The following is a 10,588-nucleotide window of genomic DNA, read 5'->3' on the forward strand; positions in this document are numbered from 1 at the left end:
CATTGAATTTATTCTTCATTCTTTTCCATAAGCCCTCTCTGCCATCTAGGAAAGTAGTACAAGTCTAGTTGTCTCCATTTATTTTAACAATGTTCTCAAGTCCTATTGCTTTCTAAGTACATAAATAACAGTGACACACCCAATTGGGAAAGTTTTACTTAATTAATAACATTTTGAAAATAAAGCAGAAATAATATTGACTTAATAAATAGAATATCTGAGGGAATTCTTAATAATATTACTATTAATGATAATTAAAAATAAAATAATTAGCTCAAAGAAGTCCAGAAACATAATGTGACTTGGAAATACCAAGTAATAAGTTTAGCATTAATTAACTAATGCCAACACTAATTGAGATAGGGAAATGTACTCACTCTGGCAGCACATGTTCTAAAATTGGAACTAGCCTGGGAGAAACTGCTGCTCTATTCACTGAGTCATTGTCTGTGGAATTTCTATTTCAGCTCTCTGTTTGGGATGACATGTGGTCAGCTTCCTTCTTCCACATCCAGCATAATGTAGTCACATACTGCAGTTATATTCCTCCATTGTTTGTGTAAACAGGAAAGGGAAGTAGGTTTTATTCCACAGTGAGAATGCCTGGAAGTTGAAATATTTTCATTTTTGCCATCATTTGTGATTGTGGTGCATCTTGGATACTTAGTGTTTCTTATCACTGAAGAGAATTTTACTTTGAGATAGTGAGCTTTGTTCCCCATTTCCAAATATGTTAAGCTATTTATATTTTATTCAGTATCTGGAAATTGCTGATGATTACCCTCTCAAGACTCTTCATGCTCAACTCCAGTTCTTGGTCCCAAATATCACATAAAATTTATATGCCCTTCATTCCAGCTAGTGTACCTATATGACAGAATTACTTTCCAATTAAAATCAATTTAGAAACCTCCCCTCTGATTCTTCATCAGAGCACTCTGATATTATTACAACAGATTATTGTTAGACAAGACTATTATCCAAAATAATTTTCCTGTATCCTATCTTCTCATCAAATGCACGTTGTACACATCTATCATTTTAAACTTTCTATGTATTCATCATTTAACATGCTTTCTCAAATATCTTCACTGGCTCTTAACCATGCCCAGAATAAAGCTCTATCTACTCTGGTTTCCATAGACTTCCAAAATTGGGTTGCATACTGGATTCAAGCTTAACACCCCAAATTGCCAAACATAAGCCCTTCATTTGAGTTAAGTTGGCTTTCCCATTGTTTTGTGGCCAATTCCATTTCTAATTCTTTTCTTGTGCTTTTCTCTCTGACAGGAACTCACCAAACCTCTACATAACTAAATCTAACCATCTATTAGAACCCAGACTCCCCCCTCCTCTTCCTCCAAGCCTTATTATTTGTTGACTGAAAATGTATTTGCTGGTATTGTTTCATTGTGAATTATTTAATATATGACTTTTTATGTATGCTCCAAAATTAAAATATGGCTCATATTTTACTCTTCTTATATATATCCAAGAACTCTTCCCTGCATTTTTTCTGTAGTAACTTGAAATAAGCAATATGATACCTAGCTTAAAATTTATTACCAGAGGACCATCAATTCAGATTTGACAAATAGATAAAATGAGCACTTTTGCTTTTTATATGTAATTGTGTTCTGACAAAGCACTTACACAAATTGTTCTCTGTGGAGACATGGAAGTTTCCCTGGCTTGATAGGCTATACAGGGGGGCCGCCTCCTAAGCATTGGGAGCCTGAAGGCAGGCACCAGGCTGGAAGAAGGCCAAAGCTTTGCGTGCCTGAAGACAGGCACCAATTTAGATAAGGATAAAGTCCCGGGGCTCCTTCCGTGCTCCTGTCTCCTGTTCCTGCTGTCTTCCGTCTAGCCCCAAAGAGATTGTCCCTTGAGATCAAAGACATGCAATCACACCTTATGGCTTTAGAAAAAATGCACCCTCCCTGAAATACCTGAAAACAGTCACGTAGGAGACTACCTTGTATGCTATAAAAACCTGTAGGAATGAGTAGAATAAAACTTTCTTTTGCAGGAACACAGAGACAGAGTCGGCTCCTTTCTTTCACAGTTCTCTAAACTCCCAACACACATCTTGCTAATTTTTATTGTCAAGCAAATATTTTCTTCAAAAGCAGTATAAACATAAATTTCATCTCAGCTTTATATTTCAATTATCACATATTTCCAGTGAGCTTCATCTAAATTATGTCTTATTATTACCAAATCAACTGCATGTTTGATATCAAGCAGAGGGTTAATCAGCACTTTATCTGGAATCAAGGAATAGTTGTACATACCTGATTATACTAAAGACTTCCCTTATTTTTCCTGGATGGGAACATGAAGCATTTAATCAACAGAGAAGAATGATCCTCATATTTCATTTCTACTACTCAAAGCTTTCAATTATGCAAAACTATAATGAAACAACAAAATGCCAATACTACTTTATTTTAACTCAAGACGAGCATACTCAACAGATGTGCTAGAAGCAGATTTTCCTGCAAGGCATCTTGTTACTGTGTTTTCAATTGGCAAAATTTTAACACACCAAGGATTGAGGAGGAACAAAAGGCAAATGAAATGAAATTAATCATTCTCCATTGTTTAAAAAGAACAATGGCAAATTTATGCCAAAACCAACAAAAATATAACCTTTTATGCTTTGTGGTCACAGTTCTGACTGTAATTTCATGACATTTTCACCATTATTCTGGAAATCTCTTGAACAAATTGACTGAAAGAAACCATGTGAGCCCACAGAGAATTACAAGATTTTTACCTTTGAGAGAAGTAAAATTTTTCCTTTGAAATTTCCAGAGTAGAGAAAAAGTATAGTTTATGATAGTTTTTAATGGAAGGAATTAGGACTGAGGGATTAAAGAAACAGAATGATAGAGTTTTAAAATATCCTTATTGTTTTATATCTTAACCTGTGTATTTAACTTGGACCTCTGCATTTCTATCTGTAGGAAAAGAATAATCTATTTCAAAGGACTTAACAACAAAACATGTTTAAAATGGATTTCAAGAGTGCAGATCTTTCCGATGTGCTGAGGGAGGACTATAAAATGGTTAGATACAATGAAACTCTGATCATTTCTTTGAATTACAAATTTATGCCTTCTTTTTACCTTTTCAAAGGGTTAATATGACCAATTTAAAAATTATAAAGATTGTACAGTTACATTTAAAAGTAGCAAATTATAAACTGCACTGCCAAAGCATTATAATAACTGTTATCCACAAACATCCACATGCAAACAGGATTGGGTTAAAATATTTTAGGGAAATTAATAGTGTTTGGTAGCAGGACTACATGGTGAAAAATTTTTTAAATGACTGAAAAAATATACTTCTCATTAAAACCTTTTTTAAAATGACCCCATTATTATCTGATTCATAAATAAATACACTGTCATCTAAATCAAGAAAATAATTTCTTAGTGCACTCACACACTTGCAGTAAACACTGTGACTAGAAAATGGACGATGAGTAGAATGGTTGAGAGATGATGGCTACAGAAAACACCTGTATATTAAAGGGGATGCATGGCAAGGACTGGTGTGCCACATGCAAGGGAGTAGGGCAGAGAGGAAGGTGAGCAGGCTGAAGGTAACAGATGTTAATCAAGGTGAAACAGAGCCATAGCTTATAAAACAAAATTAATAATGTAACTCAGAATAGTGTAAAAGGAGAGATGAAGAGTATACAGTGTTTCCTCCTTTCTTTGACTATACATAGAATTATTAGTCACTAAATAAATTTCATTTGGAATGAGTTACCCAAATTTTAATAGGAGTTGTAATTCAGACTTTGCCACAATTACATGACAGGATTGTGAGGATCAAACATGATTGTTGGCAAAGTGTAAAATACTCATGTAAGACAGACAGTAGCTACCCAAAATGCAGACTAAACCTCTCATTCTAACTCCGAGAGGGGGCAAGCAGTGACAATAGATGGGAGAAAACCTCTCTCTCCTCCATTCGATTTTCTTGGAACAGCATGCTCCATAGTCACTCTATGGCCTGACTTTGAGTGCAGAGCCAAGGTGCTAGCAAACTCGTCTAACAGACACATAGGCAATATTCACGCAAAAACTGTGTGGAGAAAAATCCTTATTTTGTAGAAAGAAGAAATTACATCCCCTCTTCTTAACCCTCATAAGCCTTTATTGCCTGAACAAATATGATATTAAATCATGCTAATTTATCACCTTTGAGGAGGAGGAAATTAGAGGGGCAGGAAAGGTGATAAAGATTCATGAAAACATGACAAAACATTTTCCCTCCAATACAAACTGTTGGGATAGAAAAAGAAGTCTAATATGTACCAGATATGTGTACACTGCCATGACCATTTACAACTAGGAAACTGAGGTTTAGTGGAACTAAATAACTTCTTTAAGGCCACTTACTCAACATTATAAAGCCAATATTTCACTTTGAGTCTGGGTCATATCAAAGCCATGGCACTTTCCACAAAAATACAGTCTCCAATCATAAAAACAAAGGCTAGAAAGAAAAACAAGTAAGAACTAACCCATATTTTTAGCTTTCTTATTTTTTAAGTGCTTCACTAGCTTTTAAAAAGATTTTAGCATGTTCTAAAATTTTATTAAATGTTTAAAGTTAAATTAAGCACAAATCTCTCCTTTTATGATCAATAATTCTCTAAGCGCATTTCATCATATTAGAAGCACATGCAACACAATCATTGTAACATGCCAAAAATTTTTCAAGAAAGAGCACAAAATCATGACAACACAGAGCTGAAAAGGACTTTGGAAACAATCTATTCAAACACTCACATTTTGTAAGTAAGGAAATTAAGGGTCAGATAGGTTAAGTGACTTGCTTAGGGTCACAAAACTTGTCAGTTCCAGTCTCAAGACCAAAATTTAAATCTCCAAACTTGTAGTCCAAGGCTCTGTTCTTTTGAAAAAACATAAGAAATGACTGCATTTAAACATTTAATACAGAATATACTCAAAGTTGAGTGCAAGAGAAGTTAAGTCACATGGCCATGAAAGGTTAGTTATTTCATACCAAAAATGAACTGTCAGTCACTGTGATAAGGTCTGCTTCATTCTGAGAACTATGGTTTCCTTCTGGATTGGAGAACTCAAACTGGGTTTCTTCTTCCTGTCCAAAGAAATCAGTAGCAGGATGTGCATTCCATTCTGTTTTGTTTGGCATCAGTAGTTCAGAGACACTGTTGTCACAAAGGCTGCTTGAAGGAGTCAGAGTATCTGTGTCCACAGTTAACTTATTGCTGGGGGTCAAGGCTTGGGGCTCTTGACTTGAGTTCTTCATAGAAAAAGAATCCAGAGATCCAAGTGGTCCTGCACTTACAATTGAGACATCATCCATATCTAAATTGGTCTGCTGAAAACCTGCTGCCACAGTTGTTCCAAAAAAGAGAGAGGTATCCAGACCTTGAGGAAGGTTACTGGTGGTCATCAAGGCCAGAGGGTCCACAGTCTGCACCAAGGAATTATTATTAGCAGGGAAATTCCCTGCCAGAGTTGAGCTCACAGAAGCCACATCTATAGTCAAGATTCCTGACTGCACTAGAGCAGAACTATTGCCAGGCACATCTGAGACGAGAGACACTAGGTCTGCATCACTGAGATCACTGTGTCCCTGGCTGGTAAGTTCACTGCTAGGTGTAAGAGAATTTTCAGCTTCTAGCTGAGCTAACAGACCCTGGCTGAGGTTGTGCCTTTTGGCCATGTGGGTCTTCATGCTGTGCTTGGATGTGAAGAGTTTATTACATGTGGAGACCAGGCAAGGGCTTTTCCAAGTGCCTACATGCTGCAGGTGTTTTTTGGAGTGAATGTAGAGACTACTGCGAGCAGAGAACCTGGAGCAGCAGCCTTCCACGGGGCACACGAAGGGCTTTGTGCCCAGGTGGGTTATTCTGTGCCCTTTGAGATGCTCGGCCCTCGTGAAAGATTTCCCACAGCCTTCCACAGGGCACGTGAACCTCCGGTCATCGTCGTGTTTCCTTTTGTGCCTTAAGAGTTTGGACATGCTGGTGAAGTTCCAGCCACAGCCGTCAAAGTCACAAAGGAAAGGTCTCTCGCCAGTGTGGCTCCGCAGGTGAATTTTCAGCCGACAAGCCTTGTCATACTGTTTGCTGCAGCCAGGAAAGGAACAGGAAAAGAGTTCCTGTTCCCTGAAATGGGCGCGATTATGGGAAAACAGGGCACTCACTGTGATAAACGTCTTCTTGCAGCCCGAAAATGCGCACTGGTAGGGCCTCTCTGGCTCGAAGTGACTGCGCTGGTGAGCGCTGAGTTTGGCTTGAGTGGGGAAGCTCTCTTCGCACACCTCACACTTAAATGAGTTCTCCTGCTCATGGCCCTTCATGTGCGCCTTGAGGTTGTACACAGTGGTGAAACTCTTTCCACAGCCCTCTGCTGGGCAGCCGAACGGCCGCAGTTTATCGTGCGACTGCAGATGCCGCTTGAGCTTGTAGGAGGTGGTGAAGGTCCAGCCACAGCCACCCAGGGAGCACCTGAAGGGCCTTTGGCCCTGGATGCTGCTGTGCGTCAGCAGGTGCACCTTCAGCTGATGCTTCTTGGAGAAGGTCTGCCCGCACTGTGCCTCCGGGCACACGTACAGCTCCAGGCTTGGGCCTGGGCCCAAGGGTCCACACGGGCCCTCCGTGGCGGCTCGGCCCTCCTCCTCATCCTTGGATGCCTGGGCGAGCGTGGGCTCCGCCCTCTCGTCCAGCAGGAGTTCCGGCGGCAGCGCGGGGCATTCGCCCGGCTGGGCGGCATGAAGGACCCCCGCCTGGGGGACGATCAGAGCTCCGGCTTGCTGAGTGGGCGCGACCCCGGGTTCCCAGGCGGGAGGTGGGGGAGTGGCCAGGCTGAGGACACCATTCTGGAAGCTCAAGAGCAGATCCTGGTTGTGGATGGTGATGGTGCCCGCGAAGGCCGCGGCGGGGCCCGGGCCGGTGATCTGGGCCGGGGCAAGGTCGGGGACCGCGGACAGGCAGCGGGAGCCCAGGGCAGGACGGTCCGCGGCATTTGCGCCGGGCTTGCTCCCCTGGAGCCCAGGTTTGGGCTCCGCCTCCTCCCTCCATACAGGCCCAACGGCCTGGCCCGCACCCGCGGTCTCCACGTCGCCACCCACCGGGTCCAGCAGCACCAGGAAGAAGTCGTCGCCGCTGCGGGCCTGATCCGGCCTCAGCGCCTGCGGGTTCCGGCACCAGCCCCGTGAGACCGCGCTGGCCTCCTCGCGCCGCCGCCCGGGCCCGCCATCTTGGGGACCCCGGAGCAGCAATAGGCTGCACGCGGGGACCTGGCAGGCTGGCGAGTAGGGCCTTCCGTGGACCCGGCTACCCGCAGGGCCGCCGCCGCCGCCTCCGCCGCCGCCCTGCAGTAGCCCGCGGGTCGGGAGCAGCCTCGGGATTTCCATCTCCGCGTCCTTGAGGCACCCCGGAAACCACCGCAGCCGAGAAGGCGCGACCCCGCCCCCTGCCGCGGGCTGGAACACTTTCCTGAAGGGAAAAAAGTGCAATGCGCAGAAACTGGCCCTATCAGATATTAAAACGTATTTAACGCCACAGTGATTTAAGCATTCTGGTACTCACGAGACAAAACGGGTCTCTGGAACAGACTAGAAAGCCCAGAGACAGAGTCTGGCATGCATAAATAATTTCCACAATTAATAGTAGTAGGCAAGGCGATCTTCTGAGGTAATGGGGAAGTGACAGCTCATTCAGTAAATGTGCTGGAATAGGTTGGTATCTATCTGCTAAAAGTAGTTTAAAACAATGTCTCACTGTATATATGAAAGTAAACTCACCTCTACCCCCTCCTTTTGCCAAGCATGGTGCCTAATACTTTGCATATGCTAAAAATTGTTTGCTGTAAACATTCTTGGACAGCACTAATGGAGCACATGGGAAGAAGTCTCCCTAGGGTACACATCCAAGAATATAATTACTGTGCCATAGGGTATTGCATATCTTAAGCTTTACTAGATGATACCAGCCATCTAGTTGTGGTTGTGGTGGTTGTGCCAATTAACAATCCCACTAGAAGTGTAGTGTTCCTGCTATTCCACCTCTTCACCCACATCAAGTATTGCCAGAATTTAACTTTTGCCAATCTGGTCACCCACCTAGAAGTGCAATCCCCAAATAACTATTAAGCTTTAGCACAATATGGTTTTATGGGAATTTTGGATTTTCTCTTCTGTGAAAGGCCTGTTTAAATTAAAGTCTTTTACCTATTTTTCTATTCCATTTTCCAACTTGTACTTATTGTTTTAATGAGTTCATTATGTATTTTACATACCAGTCCTTTGGTAGCAGTTACATGTATGGCCAAAACATTCTTTTGTTTTGTTACTTTTATTTTCACTTGCTTTATGTCCTTTTATGTGAACAGTAGATCTTGATTATATTGTAATAGTCAGCTTTATCATTTGTTTCCTTATGGGTAGTGCTTTTCTGTTTCAACAAATCTGTCCCCACCTCGGAGCCATGAAAATATTCTCTAAATTGTCTTCTGAAATATTTATTGTTTTGCCTTTCACAGTAGGGTCTTAGTCCACTTGCAGTTGTTGCTTATGAATGGTTTTGAGTAGTAGAGTTAATTTTTTTAAAATGTGGCTATCCAGTTGTCTCAGTAAATTGCTTCCTGAAAAGGCTTACCTTTGCCAGCTGATTTACAGTGACATGTTTGGCATATGTATGGGATAGTTTCTATACCCTCTATTAAGTTTCATGGCTCTATTTATCTGTGTATGTACAAGACCACACTCTCTTAATTACTATACATCTGTAGTCTATCCCGATATTTGATATGACAAGTCAATTCTATCTTTTTCTTCAAAAATGTCTTGGATATTTCTGGCACTTTTCCATTGCATTTGCTTTATCAATTCAACTGAACACATTCAAACAAAAGCTTAGTTGGAATTCTAATTATGAATCTGTTGAAACTTTAGATCAGACATTTTTTCAATGTTGAATCTTTGGTTCATGAATGATTTGTCTCTCCTTTGGTGTGTCTCAGTATTTTCTATTTTTCCCATAAGAGGACTGTTTATCCTAGGTACTTCATATTTTGTAAATACTATCTTTGAAATTTTCATTTTTCTAAATTTGTTGCTGGTAAATAGGATGCAATTGGTCTTGGTATGTGTATTTTTATCCTACAAATGTTTATACTCATTGATTCTAATAATTGGTCTGTAAATACCTGTAGAATTTTATGTACACAGTTACAGGATCTGCAAATAATTCCGGTTGTATTTCTTCCCTTCCAAACATTTTATTTCCTTTCCTTGCCTTACTACACTTACTGGGACCCTTAGGGCATTGTTGAATAGAAGTGGCAATAGAGGATATGGTGGTTTGAAGCTGTATGTTCCCCCAGAAAAACATGTTCTTAAAGCTAATCTGTTCTTCTGGGTGTGGACTAATTTAAGTAGGACATTTTCATGGGGCTACTGCAGTTAAGGTGTGGCCCAGACCATTCAGGATGGCTCTTAATCATTTTACTAGAGTCCTTTATAAACAGAATGAATGCAGAGAGAGAGAAAGTCATGGAAGCAAGAAGCTGAGAGCAGTGAAACCCAGGAGAGAAGGGAGAGAGCAGCAGACACGGCCATGTGCCTTGCTATGAGACAGAGGAGTCAACAATCTCCAGCAGCTGGTCTTTGGAAACAAGTATTACCTTGATGATGCCTTGATTTGGGCATTTTCCTGGACTCTAACTGTGAGTGAATAAATTCCCATTGCTTAGCCAAAACATTTCATGGTATTGCTTTAAGCAGCCTAGGAAATTAAAACAGTGGCTATCCTTGTCGTCATGCTGTTCTCAAATAGAATGCTATCAGTGATTCTCTTAAGAATAATTAAGAATAATTTTTTCTGTAGATGTTGTGTAGATATCTGTAGCATTATGGATCCACTCAGGAAATAGAAAGTGCACAGTGACATAACAGGGGAGGTTTAATATAAAGAATTATTAAGCTATGAAAAAGTGTAATATAAATTATGTAAGTAGGATATAAGAAAAAATTCTATATAGTATCATAGGACTAAGTACCTAAGGAAAGATAAATTTGGAAGGGAGCCCCTTCCCAAGGCTGGAGTTCAGACCTCACTGGAAAGATGAAGGTGAACCCACTGGAAGGCAGAGAAGTTCTCTGGTTTGCTGAGTGATAGATGGTATACAGAGCCCAGGGTGATCTACCATCACAAGGTAAGCAGAAAGCAACCCTCCGGAGCACAGCAGTGTTAACAAGACTCAGCTGGTGGCCAGTATGTGGGTGTGCAGAAGCAGTGAGGGGTGCTGGCACAGTAGGAGGCCTGAAGCACACAGTGTCCCTTGCAAAGAGTAAGGAGGTCCTTGGTATTGGGAGGGCTGCAGCATTGGGAATACTACAGGAGATAAACTTGTGAGGATGAGTGGAACAAAAGATCACATGGAATCAGTGGGCAAGAAGTTTGGGGTGCAGAATGTCCCTATCCAGAGGGCCATAAGAAGGTGAGCACCAGGCCCTGCCAGGGCTACAAGTTTGCAGGACAGTTGATCTGGGCACATGCCTGGGGGCAGAG

The 10,588-nt window shown here is 41.5% G+C and overlaps 1 protein-coding gene across 1 annotated transcript; it reads right to left on the bottom strand.

Moving 5' to 3' along the window:
• Nucleotides 1-1,513: 1,513 nt before the first annotated feature.
• Nucleotides 1,514-7,472, bottom strand: LOC119523643 (zinc finger X-linked protein ZXDB-like). Its single transcript, XM_037822447.1, has one exon. The coding sequence runs from the start codon at nt 7,429-7,431 to the stop codon at nt 5,044-5,046; it is 2,388 nt and encodes a 795-aa protein (XP_037678375.1). The 5' UTR covers nt 7,432-7,472; the 3' UTR covers nt 1,514-5,043.
• Between the last annotated feature and the right edge of the window lie 3,116 nt (nt 7,473-10,588).

Source organism: Choloepus didactylus, chromosome X (genome assembly GCF_015220235.1).
Source record: "Choloepus didactylus isolate mChoDid1 chromosome X, mChoDid1.pri, whole genome shotgun sequence".
Taxonomy (NCBI): Eukaryota; Metazoa; Chordata; class Mammalia; order Pilosa; family Megalonychidae; genus Choloepus; species Choloepus didactylus.